The sequence below is a fragment of the Trachypithecus francoisi genome, unplaced genomic scaffold (assembly GCF_009764315.1).
Source record: "Trachypithecus francoisi isolate TF-2019V2 unplaced genomic scaffold, Tfra_2.0 Lachesis_group15, whole genome shotgun sequence".
Lineage (NCBI taxonomy): Eukaryota > Metazoa > Chordata > Mammalia > Primates > Cercopithecidae > Trachypithecus > Trachypithecus francoisi.
Window position 1 is genome coordinate 103,062,488 of NW_022681460.1, and position 24,564 is coordinate 103,087,051.

General features: G+C 43.0%; 1 protein-coding gene, 1 long non-coding RNA gene and 1 pseudogene across 8 annotated transcripts in view; 2 read left to right on the plus strand and 1 right to left on the minus strand.

Annotated features, from left to right (window-relative positions):
* The window catches only part of GSPT1 (G1 to S phase transition 1), a 49,407-nt gene that overhangs the window by 5,446 nt on the left and 19,397 nt on the right, over window positions 1-24,564 (plus strand). For 4 of the 7 annotated variants that reach the window (XM_033236491.1, XM_033236487.1, XM_033236492.1 and 1 more), the window contains exons 2-9: window positions 12,950-12,991; window positions 13,097-13,138; window positions 14,191-14,418; window positions 16,004-16,037; window positions 19,592-19,669; window positions 22,959-23,139; window positions 23,770-23,924; window positions 24,093-24,233. In XM_033236491.1, the coding sequence (XP_033092382.1) occupies window positions 13,117-13,138; window positions 14,191-14,418; window positions 16,004-16,037; window positions 19,592-19,669; window positions 22,959-23,139; window positions 23,770-23,924; window positions 24,093-24,233 (839 nt within the window). In that variant the 5' untranslated portion in view covers window positions 12,950-12,991; window positions 13,097-13,116. The remainder of the gene's footprint in view (window positions 1-12,949; window positions 12,992-13,096; window positions 13,139-14,190; window positions 14,419-16,003; window positions 16,038-19,591; window positions 19,670-22,958; window positions 23,140-23,769; window positions 23,925-24,092; window positions 24,234-24,564) is intronic. The other 3 variants (XM_033236488.1, XM_033236489.1, XM_033236490.1) reach the window with 3 other exon arrangements.
* Window positions 7,300-7,812, plus strand: LOC117097948 (annotated as a pseudogene).
* LOC117097952 overlaps window positions 13,481-24,564 on the minus strand; it is a 41,584-nt gene continuing 30,500 nt past the window's right edge. The window contains exons 2-4 of the long non-coding RNA XR_004443108.1: window positions 15,369-15,485; window positions 14,784-14,853; window positions 13,481-13,532 (exon numbers count right to left, since the gene is read on the minus strand). This is a non-coding gene — a long non-coding RNA (uncharacterized LOC117097952). The remainder of the gene's footprint in view (window positions 13,533-14,783; window positions 14,854-15,368; window positions 15,486-24,564) is intronic.

The following is a 24,564-nucleotide window of genomic DNA, read 5'->3' on the forward strand; positions in this document are numbered from 1 at the left end:
AGACTCCATCTCAAAAAAAAAAAAAAAAAAAAAAAAAAGCTGGGTGTGGTGGCATAAGCCTGTAGTCCCAGCTCCTTGGGAGGCTGAGGTGGGAGGATCTCTTGAGCCCAGGAGTTGGAGGTTGCATTGAGCTATGGATGGCATCACTGCACTCAGCCTGGGTGACCAAATGAGACACTGTCCAAAAAGAAAAGTGTACAGTTCAGTGGCTTTTAGTTTATTTGTAAGGTTATGCAACCATCACCACTTGGCAGATGCTTTTTAGAATATTCTCAGTTTTAAGCTGGAACATCTCAGAAGTGACCTCTTCAGGGTCACCAGAGTAGAGAGGATCCCAAATCAAAGTAATGGTTGTTTAATCCAGAAAGGCCTTTACACTTTATTATTATGTTAAATTCTGTCTGTTGAGGTAGATGATAGCTAAAATTCTATATTTGAGAATCTGTTTTTGAGACTGAAGTGCCTGCAAGAACTGTGTTCATATAAAGGCGTTTTTAGGCTTTAGTGGGACAGCAGATGGGGGTAGAGGCCCCACAGTATCCCTGGAGTATCACAGTAATAAGTGTTACACAGTCTTTCTCTACTTCTCCTGCCATGACTGACTTTTTTGCCTCTTGTTTCATGGTTTTACATGTATGAATGGCTTGAGAGTGAGGATTTAGGGAACAAGCGAAGGCATCATCTAGGGATATGCTGTGCCAAGTTGAGCAGTTGTTTAAACTGTTAGAAATTTTGACTGGAATAAACCCTCTTTGAAGCAGGTTTTACATAGTGCTGTTAGTACATATCTTATTGCATTCTTCTGTTCTTTATTTTTTACCTTTTCTGAAGTTGTACTGCGTGAAAAGACAGCAATTTCAGTTTGGACAAGTTAAGGAGGTAATGTAGAGGACAAACTTGAAGCCTTGATTTGCTTGCTTTGGTTTGCTGGGGAAGAAATGTCTGAAAGTTTTCAGATAGTATTTTCTTTCTGGTTGAAGAGAAAGGAATGAAAAAGATTTGATAACCTTCTGGGTTGAGTTAGCAGTATTAGAATGGATTTTTTTCCAGAAATGCGTGTTTCTGGTTTTGCTCAGATATATGTACTGGCAACTAATTAACACATTTACCAGTCCACTGAATGTAAGGTGCTGTACTAGGCACTTGAAATAACACCAAGATGAATCAATTGTGGTCCTGAAGGAATCTATAAAGGGATCAGATGCCCAGTGTACTCTAGTGGAAGTCACAGCATGGTAAGTGAGCCCTGCAGAGAGTGTAGAGAGGGTTTTCAAAGCTGAGAACAGCAATCCCTTGTGTAAAACATTGCAGTCTTGTCACTCTAATAAAACTAAAGATTTATTATCTGCTCACTGTTCTTTCTGAATGCCTTGTGTGTATTTTTTTTTCTGGCCTCCTGGGCCAGAGTTGTAGCCAAAGCCTGAACACCAAGGTTGTGTGTATTTTAAAAACTTTTTACTTATTATTTTTTAGAGACAAGATCTTACTTCGCCACCCAAGCTAGAGTACAGTGGTATGATCATAGCTCATTGTTACTTCAAATCCCTGGGCTCAAGTGATCCTTCTGCCTCAGCCTCTTGAGTAGTTAGGACTATAGGCACCTACCACAACGCCTGGCTAAGATTTTGTTTTTGTTTTTTGAGATGGAGTCTCGCTCTGTCACAGGCTGGAGTGCAGTGGCCCTAATTCGGTTCACCGTAACCTTCGCCTCCCAGGTGCAAGTGATTCTTCTGCCTCAGCTTCCCAAGTAGCTGAGATTACAGGCGCTCGCCACCACGCCCAGCTAATTTTTGTATTTTTAGTAGAGGTGGGGTTTCACCACGTTACCCAGGCTGGTCTCAAACTCGTGACCTCACGTGATCCACCCGTCTCAGCCTCTCAAAGTGCTGGGATTACAGGTGAGAGCCACTGTGCCTGGCCAAGTTTCATATTTTTAAGTTTTTCGAGAGTGCTGAAGATAGAGCACTAGTTATCTTTTTACAGTACTTGTCTATTTCGCATTAAACAGCAGTGAGTTCAGTTACTATGAGTCTGGCTAGTGTATCTATTGGGGCATGTTTAGAATTTCATCATTCTACCCTTAGTTTTAAAATATCTTCGGGAGGCAAGAATTTGGCTACTAGTTGAGGGGTCTGAGGTCCTCGGAACAATCAAGAAAATTGACAGATTTAGCTGTTGATTTGTTTCAAGGCTTGGAAGTTTCTGCCTTGGCCGGGCGCGGTGGCTCAAGCCTGTAATCCCAGCACTTTGGGAGGCCGAGGCGGGCGGATCACGAGGTCAGGAGATCGAGACCATCCTGGCTAACACGGTGAAACCCCGTCTCTACTAAAAATACAAAATACTAGCCGGGCGCGGTGGCGGGCGCCTGTAGTCCCAGCTACTCGGAGGCTGAGGCGGGAGAATGGCGTGAACCCGGGAGGCGGAGCTTGCAGTGAGCTGAGATCCGGCCACTGCACTCCAGCGTGGGCGACAGAGCGAGACTCCGTCTCAAAAAAAAAAAAAAAAGAAGTTTCTGCCTTGTTTTCAGTAGAGCTGAGGATGTAGATTTATATGGCTCCTTGGTAAATGGCTTTGTTTTAAGGAAACCTAGTTGTTACAGTACTGCAAGTTGAACCAGTTTCCCATCATAATTCTACTTTCAAACGGAGAAGAACACATTAAGGCTTTCTTGAGCACCTGACCTAACATTGGTGACACTCGCTTCCAAACCACATTCCCATTAGGTAATTGTATGTCACTTCACTTGAAAAAAACAAAAAAACAAAAAACTCATTCTGCAGAATGTCACTAGGTAACTTCCTGGTTGAATATTTCTGTGGAATTCCAGTATGTTACCATACTACTTGTCCATTGCCTTTGGGTGGTTCATTTTGGTAGCAGAAAAATGTTTCTGTTATTTTTTGTTTTTGACACGGAGTCTCCCTCTGTTGCCCCAGCTGACACGGAGTCTCCCTCTGTTGCCCCAGCTGGAGTGTAGTGATAGCGGCTCATGGCAACCTCCACCTCCCGGGTTCAAGCGATTCTCCTGCCCTAGTCTCCCGAGCAGCTGGGATTACAGGTGCACACCACCATGCCCCGCTAATTTTTGTATTTTTAGTACAGACAGGGTTTCGCCATGTTGGCAAGGCTGGTCTTGAACTACTGACCTCAAGTGAGCCACCCACCTCGGCCTCCCACAGTGCTGCGATTACAGGCATGAGCCACCGCACCCTGCTGTTTCTGTTATTTTTGTACTTTTTTTGAGGCTCTCTGAAATGGTTTTGGTTTGTGTATTTTAAATGTTATTTAAATGGTTTTTTTGTTTTGTTTTTTTGTTTTTTTTGTTTTTGAGATGAATCTCTCTCTGTTGCCCAGGCTGGAGTGCACTGGCGCGATCTTGGCTCACCGCAACCTCTGCCTGCCTGGTTCAAGTGATTCTCCTGCCTCAGCCTCCCAAGTAGCTGGGATTACACATGTGCACCACCACGCCTGGCTAATTTTTGTATTTTTAGTAGAGATAGGGCTTTGCCATGCTGACCAGGCTAGTCTCGAACTCCTGACCTCAAGTGATCCGCCCGCCTCAGCCTCCCAAAGTGCTGGGATTACATGTGTGAGCCACCGTGCCTGGCTTCAAATTGTTTTTGAAGTAGTCAGGATGTAGCTCGTAAGACTATCTTTCAGGGTTGTTTGAAAAACAGAATGGAATTTTAGTTACTCTATGCAAAGTCTAACCAGTTGATAATGTGGTATTCCTTTAGTGTCTGAATACAGAGGTTCTTAGAATGTTAGTGCTAGATATGACCCTAGCAGTTTTCAGATAAAGAAACTGGAGCCTTAGAAATGCTAAGTAGATGCCTAAGGTCACTCACAGAGTTAATGACCCCATGAGTCTAGAATGCAGATTTGCCACCTGCTAGTTTAGTTTAGTGCTCGATCTGCCACATCATGCTGTTTAATAACCGGGGAGGGGAGGGGGTGGGCGGGGGCGGGGACAGGGGTGGGGAAGGGCATGCTTAGAGCTGATTACTACAACCAGCATGTGTTTTCTGAGAGTGGCCTTGGCATTTGCCTAATGTTTCATTCTTAAAGGTTTTTGAAATTATTTTGGGGCTTTGAAATGCTTGCTGTAATAAATTTATTGAGCAGTTACCACCACTGCTTAATATCCCCTTCTCAGTTATTTAGTCTTCACAACATTCTCTTGAGGTTTAGGTACTGTTGACCCATTTTACAGATGAGAAATAAGGGCTCAGTAAAGCTAAATAACTTAGGTCACATCCATGAGAGGAGCGAGGCTTAGAATCTAGGTCATTTCAAAGTTGATTCTAGTAGTGACTGCTAGTGCTTTCCCTGTGATTTTGTATTAAAGTAGACCGAGACTCTCCAGCAACTGGGCCCGTGAGCTTGGACTGTGGCATTTCTCTGTGTTCTGTCTCAGTGGTAGCAGAATGATATTTGTCATAAGTAGGCAATGCCCTGATTTAAAGCAATATTTTGAAATTACTTCTTTTTACATTTTAGCAAATGTTGATGTAAAATACTTTAAAACAGCTCTGTTCACCACTGTCTGTACCACTGTGCCTTTTTATTTTTAGAGTGTTAGGTAATTAAGGCAATACCATCCACATTTTTTATGTGTTCTACAGACTTTTCTTTCTGGTGTTTGCTTTTACTATTTTTCAGTATTGTCTGTGGAGAAAAAAATACCTCAGCTTGCAAATTTTTGTCAGAGATGGGGTCATTCTTTGCTGTTGGAGGGATTTTCGTGAAAAAGTTTCAAGAAACATTGTCTCATGTGATCTTAGCAGATAATTGCCTGTCATTAAGACTTACTGGCTGCTGGATTTATCATCTCAGCCTAATTTTCTTCCTGAGATAAATGAATCTTGCTTTTTTATCGTTACCACCCTGGTATAATCCAATGGAAATGTAATATGAACCACATAGTTAATTTAAAATTTTCTTTTTTTAATTTTGTTTTTTGAGACAGGGTCTCACGTTGCCCAGGCTGGAGTTCAGTGGCACAGTCAGAGCTCACTGCGGCCTCAACCTCCTGGGTTTAAGGGATCCTCCTGCCTCAGCCTCCCAAATAGCTGGGACTACAACTATATGCCTCCACGCTTGGCTAATTTTTACATTTTTTTTTTGTAGCGACAAAGCCTCACTGTGTTGCCCCGGCTGGTCTTGAACTCTTGGCCTCAAGCAGTCCTCTTAGCTTGGCCTCCCAAAGTGCTGGGCTTATAGGCGAGAACCACCACACCTGGCCCAACATCTCCTGAGTGTAGTGCTTCCCTAACCCCTTCTGAGAAAGTTGGCACATTTAAAATTGTTTTCAGCTCTCTTGAACCCTAACGGAAATGCAATGAATGTACAGATGGAGGCTAAGGATCCTGGTAAGAAAAGGAAAGTGAGGCCAGGCGCGGTGGCTCATGCTTGAACCCAGGAGGTGGAGGTTGCAGTGAGCCGAGATTGTGCCACTGCACTCCAGCCTGGGCGACAGAGCGAGACTCTGTCTCAAAAAGAAAAAAAAAGAAAAGTGAAAAAGTGAACTGATGTGATTGGAAGGAACCAGTGTGAAAGTCAAAGGAAAACACACTAATTCAGTAAAAATTGACTGTGTATTTATTCTATACAATACATCATGCCAACTTGTTGAGATTACCGAAGTAGAGAAAAAGTCTCCATGTTTCAGAAATCCATCCACCTACAGTTAATTCTGGAAGTCTATAATCTAGGGAACAAGAGCTAAGATACATGTGTACCTATTATTTATTTATTTATTTATTTATTTTTGAGACAGAGTCTTGTTCTGTCACCCAGGCTGGAGTGCAGTGACTCAGTGATCTCAACTCACTGCAACCTCCGCCTCCCCGGTTCAAGCCATTCTCCCACCACAGCCTCCTGAGTAGCTGGGATTACAAGTGTGTGCCACCAGACCCGGCTCATTTTTTAATAGAGACGGAGTTTCACCATGTTGGCCAGGCTGGTCTCAAATTCCTGACCTGAAGTGATCCACCCGCCTTGGCCTCCCAAAGTGCTGGATTACAGGTACAGGTGTGAGCCACTGCACCCAGTCCCCGTGTGTGCCTCTAATTTAAAGAAGTATCATGTCCGAGAGGAGTGATCATTAGCCCTTCAGGCTGGGGGATGGACAGGGAATGGGATAGAAATGGGGGATTAGGTAGGCAAGTGTGTACTACAATTAAGGAGAATCCTTGAGCTAGAACCATGTATCCAAAGTGTAATCGAGAACCACATGTGGCTATTTAAATTTATTAAAATTAAATTTAAAATTCAGTTCCTCAGTCGTAATAGCCATGTTTCCAGTGCTTAATAACCACATGCCGCTGGTGACTGTCATGTCATAGCACAGATGTAAAACATTTCCATCACTGCAGAAACTTGGACATATTTTTGTCACACATATTTCTCACTTTTATGCAATGTGAGACACTTCTGTGACAGCTCTGAAGTTGTATTTTTCTTTAATTAACACCCCATTTAGCTAACAAAACTATAGTTTTACTTAGGATGACTGTGTTTTGTTGTTATTGTTTGATACAGGGTCTTGCTGTGTCGCCCAGGCTGGAGTGCACTGGTGTGATCACTGCTCACTGCAGCCTCCACCTCCCAGGTTCAAGTGATTCTCCTGCCTGGGACTATAGGCTTGTGCCACTATACCCAGTTAATTTTTACATTTTTTGTAAGGATGAAGTCTCCTTGTGTTTCCCAGGCTGGTCTCAAACTCCTGGCCTCAAGTGATCCTCCTGCCTTGCCTCCCAGAGTGTTGGTTTTACAGGCAAGAGCCACTACACCCGGCCTAAAGATTAGTTTTGTGTCTAAAGCAGTATGAATTTAAATTGCTGATTTATGAAATACATGCATCAGGCACTTTTTAAGAATTAGCCAAACATTTGTGTTTAAAACATGTTATTTGAATCAAAACGTAGCTTTTTTTTACCTGCCATGATGTCTGTGGCCTTGACTGACGTGTGCTGTGTGGATGTGCTGGCCAAGTAGGATTCTCCATGTTCAAGTCCTTTGATCCATGATCAAAGCTTTAACAATAATTGTATACCCTTTTTAAAAATTGAAGCAAAATCCACATAACGTAAAACTGTCTGGGTGCGGTAGCTCACGCCTGTAATCCCAGCACTTTAGGAGGCCTAGGTGGGCAGATCACAAGGTCAGGAGATTGAGACCATCCTGGCCAACATGGTGAAACCCTGTCTCTACTAAAATAAAAAAATTACACAGGTGTGGTAGCGGGCGCCTATTGTCCCAGCTATTCGGGAGGCTGAGGCAGGGGTATCACTTGAACACGGGAGGCGAAAGTTGCAGTGAGTCGAGATCGCACCACTGCACTCCAGCCTGGCGACAGAGCAAGACTCCGTCTCAAAATAAATAAAATAAAATAAAATGAGTCAGGAAGGACGTTGGTGTTGAGGTTGGCATACATATCAAGGACAATAACTACCATGGCTCCCGAAGTGTTGCCAAAGCCTCAGATGCATGGCCTTCTGGCCAAGCGTCTGCAATTTCATATGTTTGGAGCATTCATGGTATCCCTGGGGGTTGCAGCTTTTGTATAAGTTTGGTGTGGCTGAACCAAGAAAGAAGGCATATGCAGATTTCTACAGAAATGATGAGATTTTGAGGAGATGAGGAAGGCTGGTATCTTTCAGAGTGTAAAGTCATCTTGGAATATAAAGAATTTCTTCAGGTTGATTTACTTAGAAGTTTGTCACTGATTCGTGTTCCTGAACCCATGAATATGTGGGCTAAGAAATAGTTCCTCTTGATAAACAATTAACAAACAAATAAATAAATAAAACTAACCGGTTTTTTTTTTTTTGAGGCGGAGTCTCGCTCTGTCGGCCGGACTGGAGTGCAGTGGCCAGATCTCAGCTCACTGCAAGCTCCGCCTCCTGGGTTCACGCCATTCTCCTGCCTCAGCCTCCGGAGTAGCTGGGACTACAGGCACCCGCCACCTCGCCCGGCTAGTTTTTGTATTTTTTAGTAGAGATGGGGTTTCACCGTGTTAGCCAGGATGGTCTCGATCTCCTGACCTCGTGATCCGCCCGTCTCGGCCTCCCAAAGTGCTGGGATTACAGGCTTGAGCCACCGCGCCCGGCCAACTAACCGTTTTAAAGTGAACAATTCAGTGACATTTTGTACATTTACACCGTGTTGTACAACCAGCATTTCTATCTGGTTCTAAAGCATTTTCTTTTTTTTGGGGGGGAGACAGGGTCTCATCCCGTCGTCCAGGTTGGAGTGCAGTGGTGCCATCTTGGTTCACTGCAACCTCCCCCTACCTCCTGGGTTCAAATGATCTTCCCACCTCAGCATCCCAAGTAGCTGGCGCTACAGATATGTGCCACCACGCCCAGCTAATTTTTATTTTTTTTGAGACAGAGTCTCACTGTTATGCCCAGGCTGAAGTGCAGTGGTGCAATCTCAGCTCACTGCAGCCTCCGCCTCCCAGGTTCAAGATTCAAGATTCAGCCTCCTGAGTAGCTGGGATTATAGGCACCTGTCACCACCCCAGCTAATTTTTGTATTTTTAGTGGAGACGGAGTTTCACAGTGTTGGCCAGGCTGGTCTCAAACCCCCGACCTCAGGTGCTCCACCTGCCTCAGCCTCCCAAAGTGCTGGGATTACAGTCATGAGCCACCATGCCTGGCCTGATAACTGGATCTTAAAATTGATAGTTAAAATTTGATTATGGGCCGGGCGCGGTGGCTCAAGCCTGTAATCCCAGCACTTTGGGAGGCCGAGACGGGCGGATCACGAGGTCAGGAGATCAAGACCATCCTGCCTAACACGGTGAAACCCCGTCTCTACTAAAAATACAAAAACTAGCCGGGCGAGGTGGCGGGCGCCTGTAGTCCCAGCTACTCGGGAGGCTGAGGCAGGAGAATGGCGTGAACCCGGGAGGCGGAGCTTGCAGTGAGCTGAGATCCGGCCACTGCACTCCAGCCCGGGCGTCAGAGTGAGACTCCGCCTCAAAAAAAAAAAAAAAAAATTTGATTATGGTGAAACAACACGAACACCACATATTCTATGATTCCCTTGATATGAAATATTCAGAAGAGGTAAATCCACAGAGACAGAAAACAGACTGACTGGTGGCTGCCAGAAGGTAGGATAGAGTGTGGGCAGTAACTGCTCAATGAATATGGGTTTTCTTTTGAGTTATTCAAGTATTTTGGAAGCTGGACGCGGTGGCTCACACCTATAATCCTAGCACTTTGGGAGGCTGAGGTGGGTGGATTGCTTGAGCTCAGGAGTTGGAGACCAGTCTGGGGAACCTATTGAAACCCCATCTCTATAAAAAATTTAAGGCCAGGTGCGGTGGCTCATGACTGTAATCCTAGGACTTTGGGAGGCTGAGGTGGGCAGATCACATGAGGTCAGGAGTTTGAGACCAGCCTGGCCAACATAGTGAAACCTTATCTCTACTAAAACTACAAAAATTAGCTGGGTGTGGTGGCACACGCCTGTAGTCCCAGCTACTCGGGACTTCAAGCTGGAGAATCGCTTGAACCTGGGAATTGGAGGTTGCAGTGAGCCGAGACCACGATATTGCACTCCAACCTGGGCGACAGAGCGAGACTCCATCTCTAAAAAAAAAAAAACAAGATCCAGTTTATCATCTGTATCACAGGCAGTACTGGTGTTCTGCTGTCTTCTGGTAAAATCTTTTCACTTCATGTTTTAAAATTTGTGGTAATGTACCAAGTATCACAGCCAATTCATTAATCTTCCTTTATTATAAATTATACTATTAGTTTTGCCTTTTTTTTTTGTTTTAAAGACAGAGTTTCGCTCATGTTGCCCAGGCTGGAGTGCAATGGTACGATCTCAGCTCACAGCAACTTCCGCCTTCCGGGTTCAAGTGATTCTCCTGCCTCAGCCTCCCAAGTAGCTGGGATTACAGGCATGAGACATCATGCCTGGCAAATTTTTGTATTTTTAGTAGAGTCGGGGTTTCCTCATATTGGTCAGGCTGGTCTCAAACTCCTGACATCGGTTGATCTGCCCACCTCGGCCTCCCAAAGTGCTGGCATTACAGGTGTGAGCCACCATGCCCAGCCTAATTTTTCCTCTTTTTTTTGAGACAGGGTCTCATTCTTTCACCCAGGCTAGAGTGCAGTGGTGCAATCTTGCCTCACTGCGACCTCTGCTACCCAGGCTCAAGCAATTCCCTTGCCTCCGCTTCCTGAGTAGCTGGGACTACAAGCATGAACCACCATGTCCAGCCTAATTTATATATATATATATTTTTTTGCAGAGATGGGGTTTTGCCATGTTGCCCAGGCTGGTCTCAAACTTAGTTTTTCCTTTTAATTTGGGGCATGGCAGTTGCACTCAGTGGTAAACTCTGAAAGCTTTCCCACTTACAAAAATTGTTCCATTTTTAAATAGTTAATAAGGGTGTGTTTCTAAACATAGAGATAACGTTGGAAAATTTGAAACTGTAATTTCATTCCTTGAGAGGGTTCTAACTTCTTTTACTAGCAGCTGTGAACCATGCAGGATGTGAGAAATTACACCCTAATCATCTATTTCCTAGCCATGAACAGTTCAACCTAGGAAGAGTCTAAGCCCAGGCTCATTAGTAGCCAGTAAAATCTGGACATTGTATGCATCATGAATAAGACCAGAGAGGAATGAAGAAGTAAGGGTTTACTGTGGATGTATGAAGACAAGGTAGAAATATATCGGTTTTTTTTTTTTTTTTTTTTTTGAGGCGGTGTCTCGCTCTGTCGCCCGGACTGGAGTGCAGTGGCCGGATCTCAGCTCACTGCAAGCTCCGCCTCCCCGGGTTCATGCCATTCTCCTGCCTCAGCCTCCTGAGCAGCTGGGACTACAGGCGCCCGCCACCTCGCCCAGCTAGTTTTTTGTATTTTTTAGTAGAGACGGGGTTTCACCGTGTTAGCCAGGATGGTCTCGATCTCCTGACCTCGTGATCCGCCCGTCTCGGCCTTATCGGTTTTATTTTTAAAGACAGGGTGTCACTGTCTCACCCAGGCTGGAGTGCAGTGGTGCAATCACTACTCATTGCAACCTTGACCTCCCGGGCTTAGCTGCCCGAGCAGCTGGGACTGTAGGCGCATGCCACCACTCCTGACAGATTTTTTTTTTTTTTTTTTTTTTTGGTACAGATGGGGTTTTGCCATGTTGCCCAGGCTGGTCTCAAACTCTTGCCATCCTCCCACCTTGGACTCCCAGAGGTTTGGGACTACAGGTGTGAGCCACCATACCCAACCCATTTGCAACTTACAATCCATTGTAAGTTGAGGAGCCATCTGTATTGTAAATCTAATAGCTGGTGCCAGGAACTAAGTGGTCAGGTGTAAGTACTGTTTTGTTTTGAAAAGCTGTTACAGTTAGTGATACGCTTGAGAGTGGTGAGGAAGCCCACCATACCAGTCATTTTCCTGCTTTAACGTACAGTACATCATAACTGTGTCCACTAGAGCTTACTTTACTTGAATACTGATTTTCAGCAGGGGCTATCTGAGGAAGGGGAAGATGGCACTTGCATAACTTGGAAATGCCTGCAGTTGATTCTGATGTGCCAGTATGTTAGATGGTAGTGATTACCGGATCTGTTTCCTAGGGCTTTTGGTGGGGATGAGCTAGCATTCGGCACATAGGGCTCAATAAAAATTAGTTAAAGCAAATTGCTACCACCACCACCCACGCCCTACACAGTATGGATTTGTGAGTACTTTTTATCCTTGTCTGGCCCATAATAGATACTCAGTACACACACACACACACACACACACACACACACATGCAGTTTTATTAATTTTTCTTTTTTTTTTGAGATGGAGTTTCACTCTTGTTGCCCAGGCTGGAGTACAGTGACGTAATCTTGGCTCACTGCAACCTCCATCTCCCGGGATCAAGTGATTCTCCTGCCTCGGCCTCCCGAGTAGCTGGGATTACAGGTGTGCGCCATGCTTGGCTAATTTTTTTGTATTTTTAGTAGAGACAGGGTTTTGCCACATTGGCCAGGCTGGTCTTCCAGTAATGTCATAAATAAATTTGCAGTGTGGCAACTGGAAACTGGATTGTTGCTTGGTCTTAGAGTTCTAGTGTAGGAAAAAACTGGCATCACTGGAATCACCTTTTCTGCAGATGTTTTTAATGGCTTATATGTATTTCAGGACTTTATACAAATGTCATTTATCTTACAGGTATCTGATTTATTCAGGGATTTTGATGAGTATGGAATATTAAAATGGGCTAATCACAGGCTGGGCGCGGTGGCTCAAACCTGTAATCCCAGCACTTTGGGAGGCCGAGGTGGGCGGATAACCTGAGGTCAGTAGTTCAAGACCAGCCTGATCAACATGGCAAAACCCCGTCTCTACTAAAAATACAAAATTAGCCAGGCGTGGTGGCATGCGCCTGTAATCCCAGCTATTCAGGAGACTGAGGTAGGAGAATCGCTTGAACCAGGGAGGTGGAGGCTGTGGTAAGCCAAGATCATGCCATTCATTGCACTCTAGCCTGGGCAACAAGGGTGAAACTCAGTCTCAAAAAAAAAAAAAAAAAAGAATGCTAATCACAGCTTTCTTGGGCTAGGTTACCAAGAAAGAATCATGGGAAGTAGATGTGTATTTGTTGAGCACGTCTGATCTGTGCTGAGCTGTTTGACAGTATCTGTGAAGAAAACGTTTATAAAGCAAATCAAAAGAATAAGCATGTTTTTATGAATACATTGAAACTACTGAAAATGTTTCAAAATTAGCTGTAATTAGTAGAATTTTGAAAAGTAGGTTAAGCAGAGACTTCTAATTTGAAGGCCTGAGTTAGCTGCCATTGATCTGGGGTTATTGATTGAGGCTTGTGTCGTGTTATTGAACTTCTGTTTTTACTACATATTAAAAGATAAGTGAAATAGATGGATAAGTATCAATTTTTAACAGAAGTTATTTCTGTTAAACAGCACCTGTGGAATCCTCTCAAGAGGAACAGTCATTGTGTGAAGGTAATGATGCTCTCTTTGAAAGTCTACTTGCGAAAACATTAGGTTGTCTATGCTGTATAAAGCTAGATACTGTTTCGTAAATATATATTTCAATCTCTTGTCTAGGTTCAAATTCAGCTGCTAGCATGGAACTTTCAGAACCTATTGGTAAGAAAATTTCTGACCATATTAATACAGTAATATGAAACTCTTTCACTCTCAAGATTTAAGGTGCAAATGTGTTACGATTATTGTAATGCCTACATTTAAGACACATTGAGTCTTTGCTATTAGTATTTAGAAAGTAGAACAAACTAGGCATTAACACTGTCTTGATAAACTTAGTGATTGCAAATAAAATTGAGTGGAGGAATGGTAAAGTCAATTTAAATACCTGTACATGTTTTGTTTTCTTTTTTTGAGATGGAGTCTTGCTCTGTCGCCCAAGCTGGAGTGCAGTGGTGTGATCTTGGCTCACTGCAACCTCCACCTCCCGGCTTCAAATGAATTCTCCTGCCTCAGCTTCCTGAGTAGCTGGGATTACAGGCGCGCGCCACGACGCCTGGCAGTTTTTTTATTTTTAGTAGAGATGGGGTTTCACCATGTTGGTCAGGCTGGTCTCGAACTCCTGACCTTGTGATCCCGCCCACCTCGGCCTCCCAAAGTGCTGGGATTACAGGTGTGAGCCACCATGCCAGGCCACATGTTCTGTTTTTTTGGTGAAAAATATTCTTCCTTTTTATAACTTAATTCTTAAGGGTTTCATGTTCCCAGGGTGATTAAAGTTGATGCCAAAGTTTTATTACTTTAAGAGGAAAAAGAAAATATTTCCTAAATCCTTTCATACTTTTCGTGTGTCACAATTTTAAACTTTACTTTTTTTCTTACTATCAGGGTGTCTCAACACTGGAATAACTAGGCTGTTGGGAATGTTAGGACTCTTGTTTACATTTTGTTTGTCCTCATGAAAATGAAGCTTTGCTCAAATAGCAATCTCAGCCTGTGAGTCAGTGCCCTCTGGTCTGATACCAGCAGTGAGTCTGCCTTGAAAGCTGTCACCCATTTCTGTTACGAAAGAGGTTTTCCTGCTTATGTGTCACTAGGCATTAGGAAATGGAACTACATATGCAAAGTTCCATTTGTTGTTTTAAAGCTTGTGTATTTTAAAGTATAGATTGTAAGTCTTTTTCAGAATACTAAGTTAAAATGTCTTCCTTCAGTAGAAAATGGAGAGACAGAAATGTCTCCAGAAGAATCATGGGAGCACAAAGAAGAAATAAGTGAAGCAGAGCCAGGGGTTGGTTCCTTGGGAGATGGAAGGCCACCAGAGGAAAGTGCCCATGAAATGATGGAGGAGGAAGAGGAGATCCCAAAACCTAAGTCTGTGGTTGCACCACCAGGTGCTCCTAAGAAAGAGCATGTAAATGTAGTATTCATTGGGCATGTAGGTAAGCTGCTGTCATAGCAATTAAAGTTACTGGATACATGAAACATAGAACATCCTTTTTAGCTACTTGGAGATGTTTAGTGAAACTGAAGCAAATTAATTGAAAATGTCTTGAATTTTAACTTGCTAGATTTTTTTTGGCTGGCAAAAAAATGCAAATACTTTTTTCTTGAAGTTTAGGCAAATGAAGAATTCTGTAATGGCATAGATGCTGGAAGAAAAACTTCAGTATATTGTATGTAACATATAATTAGTCTATTGACCATTGATGGTGGTTCAGCATAGATTATATCAATATCTTAGAAAATGTGCCCTTTTTTAATGAACCTCAGTTAACTTTGTTAATTTTAATGTGATTGACCTTACCAGATATCTTAATTTTGTGTGAAGCAGGAAATCAATAATTTGGAGGAACTTATGGATGCTTGCCAGGTAGCTGGTTTAGCAAAAAACACAAGAACAAATTTATATAATTTATTCGGATAGTATCTGATTATCTGACCTATCCCCAGAATTGTGAGAAAAAAATACAGAATTATGTGTCTTTCATTTCTGCTCTCTCTGCCTTCCCCCCGAATATGAAACACCATACTCCTTCTTTTAGTAGCAGGAACTCTTTTGAAAGTATAAAGGAGCGACTGAGCACTGTGGCTCGCGCCTGTAATCCCAGCACTTTGGGAGGCCGAGGTGGGTGGATCATGAGGTCAGAAGTTCAAGACCAGCCTGGCCAACATGGTGAAACCCTGTCTCTACTAAAAATACAAAAATTAGCCAGGTATGGCGACATGAGCCTGTATTCCCAGCTACTCTGGAGGCTGAGGCAGGAGAATTGCTTGAACCCAGGAGGTGAAGGTTGCAGTGAACCGAGATAGCGCCACTGCACTCCAACTCTGGGCAACGGAGCAAGATTCTGTCTCAGAGGAAAAAAAAAAGGTGTAAAGGAGCACATACCTTACTTGCTGTAAGTGAAAGCACCTAAATGTAGTTCACAGTTCTTCAGCTGCTTTTGCTCTCTGAAACTCCTCCTGGGGAATTTATAGTCAGTTGCTGCTGTGCCTTCGGAGTAATCTGTTAAAAAATTCTTTCCTTTATCAGTAAAGTATTTCTAAGTGTTTCTTTTTTTTTTTTTTTTTTCTTTTTTTGAGACGGAGTTTCACTCTTGTCGCCCAGGCTGGAGTGCAGTGGTGTGATCTCGGCTCACTGCAACCTCTGTTTCCCAAGTTCACACGATTCTTCTGCCTCAGCTTCCCAAGTAGCTGGGATTACAGGTGGCCGCCACCATGCCCAGCTAATTTTTGTATTTTTAGTAGAAATGAGGTTTCACCATGTTGGCCAGGCTGGTCTTGAACTCCTGACCTCAGGTGATCTGCCCTCACCGGCCTCCCAAAGTGCTGGAATTACAGGCGTGAGCCACTGAGCCCAGCCTTGAGCCTCATTTTCAAAAGGAGAAGGGTAATGAACTAGGATTTATGCCACAAATTCATATGGAAGATTTAATTATGTATGTTAAAGGGCACTGTTGTTTGCATATGTAGCCATTGGTTTTTGGTTTTAACCTATGGTTTGCATGTTGATGTTACTTTTAGATGCTGGCAAGTCAACCATTGGAGGACAAATAATGTAAGTCTGTATCTTTTGTTAAATAACAGAGTTAAATTGATTGAATGAATTTTAGGCATTGTAAACCTTCATACAGTCACACAAAGGAGATAAAACGGGTCCCCCCAAGAAAAATTAAAAATAAAATTACTGGGACGTAATACTGATGTTAAGAAGTGATTTTTGGACTGGTGTGGTGGAACACACCTCTAATCCCAGCATTTTGAGAGGCTAAGGTGGGAGGATCACTTGACTTGAGGTCTGGAGTTTGAAACCAGCCTGGGCAAGACAGTGAGACTCTGTCTCTACTTTAATTTTTTTTAAAAAGTAGTAGTTTTTGTAATGTGATTATTGCTATTGTTAAATGTGTTTCTGAAAGCTTTTTACATTTTTTAAAAATAAAAAATGAACATAAAACTCTAGATTATGGGAAATCTTAGTCTGCTTTGCATATAACATACATGGGAATAATGAAAACCAGCTCTTGAATCTGGTGAATGGGAGAACTGTTTTTTCCTCATTCATTAGCTCCTTAAATGTATATGGATTTCATAGACAGGTAGACTAGCTAAAATGCTAAGATAATTTTTTGATCGTATGATAGGAATTTCCTAGGTATGAAATGACTGTGGCTGGCTTTTAGTAATGCATTTTAGTATTGACAAATCTTGATAACTAAAAAGTCCTAAATTTTTAATTGCTCCTGTAAATTAGACCCATTTCTTCAAACTGTGTCATCAGAGGACCTAGAGGGCTTGCCATCATCTTGCCTAGTTAAATTTTTTTTTTTTTTGAGATAGGGTCTCATTCTGTTACCAAGGCTGGAATGCAGTGAGTGGCATGATTTTGGCTCACTGCAGCTTCGACCTCCTGGGCTCAAGCAGTCCTTCCACTTCAGCCTCCTAAGCAGGTGGGATTACAGGTGCATGCGACCATGCCCAGGCCTGGCTAATTTTTATGTTTTTTGTAGAGGTGGTGTTTCTCCATATTGCCCAGGCTGGTCTTGACCTCTTGGGGTCAAGTGTTCTGCCCTCCTCTGCCTCCCAAAGTTCTGGGATACAGGTGTGATTAACCACACCTGGCTAATGGTAATTGATAATCTTGCCAGTTACTTCTGAACATTTCCACAACAGAGACCCTAAGACAGGCTGTTAAACAGGGATCCTTCACCAGGTCTCTGTGGTTGAAGTGTCACAGCCATGTGATAATATGTTTCAGGACAGTGTATATTTTTTGCTGGTGGGCTGTAAGTTTTGGTGGCATCACACTGGGTTTCTACATGCAAATGCTTATGTGCACTGCACTATAGATGTCTATGTGGAGAACACAGATGAAAGCTATAGGGAAAGGAGGGCTTTGAATTGGATTGAGTCAAGGGAAGTATGCGTTACTAACGAACTATTTTAAAATTATTATCTCATTTTGACAAGTAATAAGACTTACTTGCCTAGACAACATTGTTGCAATTTTTTCTCTTTTCTATAGTACCTACATTTACATTTACTTGTTATTTTATTTTTAAATTTACTTGGCTAGGCATGGTGGCTCATACCTGTAATCCTAGCACTTTGGGGAGGCCAAGGTGGAAGGATCATTTGAGCCCAGGCTTCAAGAACAACCACGGCAATATAGTGAGACCCTCATTGCTATAAAAAATAAAAATAAAACTATATTTATTTTAAGAGACAGGGTCTTGTTGTGTTGCCCGGGCTGGAGCGTAGTGGCTATTTATAGGGGGGATCATAGCACACTATAGCTTCAAACTCCTGTGCTCAACTGATCCTCCTACCTCAGCTTCTCAAGTAGCTGGGACTACACGCCTGCACCACCATGCCCACCTTATATTTACTTTAAAAAACAAAACAAAACAAACAAAAACCTTCTATATTCTGAAATAATTTTACATTTACGGAATGATTGCAAAAACAGTACAGGAAGTTCCCGTCATTCATCCTGTCCTGATGTTAACATCTTATAACCATAGTAATTCATCAGAACTTCTTTTTTTTTTTTTTTTTTTTTTTTTGAGACGGAGTCTTGCTCTGCCGCCCAGGCTGGAGTGCAGTGGCCGGCTCTCAGCTCACTGCAAGCTCCGCCTCCCGGGTTCACGCCATTCTCCTGTCTCAGCCTCCCGAGTAGCTGGGACTACAGGCGCCCGCCTCGTCGCCCGGCTAGTTTTTTGTATTTTTTAGTAGAGACGGGGTTTCGCCGTATTAGCCAGGATGGTCTCGATCTCCTGACCTCGTGATCCGCCCGTCTCGGCCTCCCAAAGTGCTGGGATTACAGGCTTGAGCCACCGCGCCCGGCCCAGAACTTCTTTATTACTGGTGAAATTAGTCATGATTACTTGATTAAGGTGTCATCTGTCAAGATTGTCCACTATAAGGTTATTGTTTTCCCTTTTCTGTTTTTTTTTTTGGGACTGAGTCTCATTGTATCGCCCAGGTTGGAGTGCAGTGGTGCGATCTTGGCTCATTGCAACCTCTGCCTCCAGGGTTCAAGCAGTTCTCCTACCTTAGTCTCCCAAGTGGCTGGGACTATAGGCATGCACCACCACGTCTGGCTAATTTTTTTGTATTTTTAGTAGAGAGGAGGTTTCACTATGTTGGTCAGGCTGGTCTTGTACTCCTGACCTTGTGATCCGCCTGCTTCGGCCTCCCAAAGTGCTGGGATTATAGGCATGAACTACCACACCAGGCCACTTTGTCTGATAATTTGAGACTGTAAATATCCTTTTTCCACTTACACTTTCCATAATTTTAGCATCCACCAGTGGTACCTTTAACTATTTTCTAGCCAGGCGTGGTGGCTCTCACATCTGTAATCCCAGCACTTTGGGATGCCGAGGTGGGCAGATCACTTGAGGTCAGGAGTTCGAGACCAGCCTGACCAACATGGTGAAACCCAGTCTCTACTAAAAATACAAAAACTTAGTCTGGCATGGTGGTACATGCCTGTAATCCCAGCTGCTTGAGAGACTGAGGCAGGAGAATCGCTTGGACCCAGGAGGAGGAGGTTGCAGTGAGCTGAGACCACGCCGCTGCACTCTACCCTAGGCGATACAGCGAGACCCTGTCTCAAAAAAAAAAAAAAAAAAAAAAATCTGGCCAGGCGCAGTGACTCATGCCTGTAATCCCAGCACTTTGGGAGGCCGAGGTGGGTGGATCACCTGAGGTGAGGAGTTTGAGAGCAGCCTGGTCACCGTAGTGAAACCCTGTCTCTACTACAAGTACAAAAATTAGCCGGGCGTGGTGGTGGATGCCTGTAATCCCAGCTACTCGGGAGGCTCAGGCAGGAGAATCACTTGAACCTGGGAGACAGAGGTTGCAGTGAGCCGAGATTGTGCCATTGCACTCCAGCTGGATGACAAGAGCGAAACTCCATCTCAAAAAATATATATATATATATGTATTTTTTTAATATATATTTTTTATATATATTTTTTGAGATGGACACACACACATAAAATAACTATTTTCTGGAGTTGAAATTCCCCTCGACGATTTTCACATTTTCCTAATTCCACTGAGTAATTTGTGAATAATGGTTTGCTTTTTCTCTTTAAATGTTTTCAGGTATTTGACTGGAATGGTTGACAAAAGGACACTTGAGAAGTATGAAAGAGAAGCTAAAGAGAAAAACAGAGAGACTTGGTATAGTAAACTTGAATGACATTATACATTACTTTTAAGGGAACGATGCCCACTTAGTGCTCTTGGAGCCTGTTAAAATACAAAATGGTATCACAACAAAGGAAATTTCCCCTCTCCTCATAATACACAGTAGATGAGTTCCTAATGACTTAATAACTTACACAGAGAAATCTGGAAACAATCCATACATCTGGTGATAGACTTGTTGAAAATATTATAAACCATCCATTTAATTGGGTCATTCTGCAACCACTGAAAACTTACATTTACATAATTTATAGTAACCATGAATAGAACTTGCATTGTGGTGGCATTTGGGGGGAAGCAGGACACATCCCTGTGCTTAAGATAGGACCATTATGTAAATAAATGCTGGAAATAAAATGGAGTGGAATTATTGACAGTGGTTGCCTTTGAATGGTGAGACAGTCAACTTTTTTCTGCTTTCTAACCTTACTACTTTCATTTTTAAAAAGTTAGCAAGCCTTATCTCAATGGGACCTTGGTGGTCATTAAAAAAAAAAAATTATATTCCTCTATAATAAGCGGGAAAAATGCTAGTCAGTGTTATAAAAAATTGAGGACATGCTATGAAGTACAGATGATGAGGTAAGCTAAATTAATGCTTACTATTATGGATGGTTTGAATTGATATAAATTTTGACTTGGCAGTGTAATATTGAAGCAATTTTTAGCAAGTAGCCATTGCTCCCACATGGTGCGTTAGTGGCTTTCACTTTTCAAAAATATCTGAGGACATTTATTTTTTTTTTTATTAAAAAGTTTTAGGCCTGGGACAGTGGTTTATGCCTGTCATCCCAGCACTTTGGGAGACCGAGGCGGACGGATCACGAGGTCAGGAGATCGAGACCATCGTGGCTAACACGGTGAAACCGCTTCTCTGCTAAAAATACAAAAATTTAGCTGGGCGAGGTGGCAGGCGTCTGTAGTCCTAGCTACTCAGGAGGCTGAGGCAAGAGAATGGTGTGAACCTGGGAGGCGCAGCTTGCAGTGAGCCGAGATCGTGCCACTGCACTCCATCCTGGGCAACAGAATAAGACTCCCTGTCAAAAAAAAAAAAAAAAAAAACTTTTATTGGGCCAGGTGTGGTGACTCATGCCTGTAATCTCAGCACTTTGGGAGGCAAGGCAGGCAGATCATCTGAGGTCGGGAGTTCGAGACCACCCTGGCCAACATGGTGAAACCTTGTCTCTACTAAAACTACAAAAGTGGCTGGGCACAGTGGCTCACGCCTATAATCCCAGCTCTTTGGGAGGCCGAGGCAGGCGGATCACCTGAGGTCAGGAGTTCGAGACCAGCCTGACCAACATGGAGAAACCCTGTCTTTACTAAAAATACAAAATTAGCGGGGCATGGTGGCACATGCCTCTAATCCCATCTACTGGGGAAGCTGAGGCAGGAGCATCACTTGAACCCGGGAGGTGGAGGTTGCGGTGAACCGAGATTGGGCCATTGCACTCCAGCCTGGGCAACAAGAGCGAAACTCCATCTCAAAAAAAAAAAAAAAAAAACCTACAAAAATTAGAAAGGTGTGGTGGTGGGCACCTGTAATCCCAGCTACTTGGGAGCTTGAGGCAGGAGAATCGCTGAAACCTGGGAAACAGAGGATGCAGTGAGCCGAGATGGTGCCACTGCACTCCAGCCTGGGCCACAGTGAGACTCCGTCTCAAAAAAAAAAAAAAGGGCCAGGCATGGCCTGGGCTCTGTCGCCCAGGCTGGAGTGTGGTGGCTCCATCTCTGCTCACTGCAAGCTCTGCCACCCGGGTTCACACCATTCTCCTGCCTCAGCCTCCTAAGTAGCTCGGACTACAGGTGCCCGCCACCACGTCCGGCTAATTTTTTGTATTTTTACTAGAGACAGGGTTTCACCGTGTTAGCTAGGATGGTCTTGATCTCCTGACCTCGTGATCCACCTGCCTTTGCCTCTCAGAGTGCTGAGATTATAGGTGTGAGTCACCGTGCCCATCCAAAAAAGTTGTATTAACCCTTTGACTCTCAAAACACCCATTATTTGTGTTGTATTTTGTGCCATGTAAGTATAAAAATGAATAAAGGAGCTCATTATCACATAACACACAGTGATATTGGCATTTGTACTTTGTTTTTATGTGTATGTTGTCAGCTTGTCATAAAATAATGTTCTAGACTGTATAATTGACTGTGTTTATATAAAAGCTCCAAGGGTTTGAATCAAAATAATACATTTTTTCAGTTTTCTTTTTTTTTGAGACAGTCTCACTGTGTCACCAGGCTGGAGTACAGTGGTGTAATCTCAGCTCACTGCAGTCTCCACCTCCTGGGTTCAAGCGATTCTCCTGCCTCAGCCTCCCGAGTAGCTGGGATTACAGGCACATGCCACCATGCCCGGCTAATTTTTGTATTTTTAGTAGAGACGGGGTCTCACCACGTTGGCCAGAATGGTCTCGATCTCTTGACCTCAGGTGATCCGCCTGCCTCAGCCTCCCAAAGTGCTGGGATTATAGGCGTGAGCCATTGTGCCCAGCTCCCCCTTTTTTTGAGACAGAGTCTCGCTCTGTTGCCCAGCCTGAAGTGCAGTGGCACAATCTCGGCTCACTGCAACCTCTACTTCCCAGCTTCAAGCGATTCTCCTGCCTCAGCTTCTGAAATAGCTGTGACTATAGGTATGCACTACTCTGTCCAATTTTTGTATTTTTAGTAGAGATGAGGTTTTGTCATATTGGGCAGGCTGGTCTCAAACTCCTGACCTCAGGTTATCTGCCAGCCTCACCCTCCCAAAGTGCGGGGATTACAGGCGTGAGCCACTGCGCCCAGCCCTATTCTTTCAATTTCTTCGTTTACTTTTTTTTCTTTTAATTTGAGATGGAGCCTCTCCCTGTTGCCCAGGCTGGAGTGCAGTGGCACGATCTTGGCTCACTGCAAGCTCCGCCTCCTGAGTTCAAGCGATTCTTCTGCCTCAGCCTCCTAAGTAGGTGGGATTACAGGTGGGCGCCTCTACACCCGGATAATTTTTGTATTTTCAGTAGAGACGTGGCGTCACCATGTTGCTCAGGCTGGTCTCAAACCCCTGACCTCGTGATCCGCCGTCTTGGCCTCCAGAAGTGCTAGGATTGCAGGTGTCAGCCACCGCGCCCAGCTCAGTTTTAATTTCACCAGTCTTGTTCATGATTTAGTTGTTGTGTGATGGACATAAAGCTGGATGTCGTCAATTATATCTTTAATGGTGAAGAATATCCTAAAAATTCTGATGTTCTTAGGAATATTATTCTTTTTTTAAAAATTATTGCAGGTACTTGTCTTGGGCCTTAGACACAAATCAGGAAGAACGAGACAAGGGTAAAACAGTAGAAGTGGGTCGTGCCTATTTTGAAACCGAAAAGAAGCATTTCACAATTCTAGATGCCCCTGGCCACAAGAGTTTTGTCCCAAATATGATTGGTGGTGCCTCTCAAGCTGACCTGGCTGTGCTGGTAAGAAGACATTTCCATTGCGTCTAATTTGTTAGTAGCCCCACTTATGTCTTTAAATTTGAATTTATCTTCTAAAAGCTCAAATTCAGGTTGCGGTGAAATATAATGATGTACACGGTCACAGTTTTCATCATACTAATCTCTTCAAGAAATCTTCAAAATTTGATTTACTTCTGAAAATATATTTTACCTTTTCTCTCCTGTTGCTGTTACCTGTTACCATGTCAGATCTTAGTCTCTATTAAATGCCAAGTCCGCCGTTAGGCACCATGGGTAAAAGATGAATAGGAAACCATCTGTTTCATATGGTCTTCAGTCGTTTTGCAATTTTCACAATGTACTGGCAGTAGATCACTTTTTTTTTTTTTTTTTTTTTGTAGTTACAAGGTCTAGAAAGTAAATGTTGGAATTTTAAAATATGCAGGTATACTAGATTTTGGGAATGTGGGGGATTGGAAGCATTTAGACATTGTTTGATTTGTGACATTCAAAAGCAGGTACGTCATAACTCATTTGCTTCTATTTTCTTGCAAAAAAAACTTGTGATATAACTGAAAGGAAAGATGTTTTACTGCCATAAGGGTATGCCTGAAGGTGTAGGAGTAAACTGGTTTCCTTTCTTGGAATTAGGTAATCTCAGCCAGGAAAGGAGAGTTTGAAACTGGGTTTGAAAAAGGAGGACAGACAAGAGAACATGCAATGTTGGCAAAGACAGCAGGTGTAAAACACCTAATTGTGCTGATTAATAAGATGGATGATCCAACAGTAAATTGGAGCAATGAGAGGTGAGCATAGATGTCTGGTATTTTATGTGAGTGGGACTAAGGATTTAGGTTTTGTTATTGTACGCCTTTTTCTCTAGGGCTTTTCTAAACCTTAATCTGTTTACTTAGGAAACTAGAGTTCTTGGTTTACATTATAATTGAGTTATTTTGGTTATATTATAATTGTAGATATGAAGAATGTAAAGAGAAACTAGTGCCATTTTTGAAAAAAGTTGGCTTCAATCCCAAAAAGGACATTCACTTTATGCCCTGCTCAGGACTTACTGGAGCAAATCTCAAAGAGCAGTCGGATTTCTGTCCTTGGTACATGTAAGTAACTGTTTTTTCCTTTTTTTAAAAAGGAAAAGGATGTTACTAGTTAAATTAGTTATAAAGACATACGCTGAGTAACATGTTAACATATGCTATTGAGCATACATCTTTATAAGTAGTTTAAGAGAATATTAACTGTAACCTTGGTTTTAAAAATACTTAGATCTTTGCCCATTTTTAAACTGGGTTGTCATTTTGTTGCTGAGTCCTAAGAGTTCTTTTTAATACTGGCCACCAGTCCCTTATCCGCTGCAATCTGATTATAGCAAGTATTTTCTCCCACTTTATGGGTTGCCTTTTTTCACTTCTCGATGGTGTCCTTTGAAGC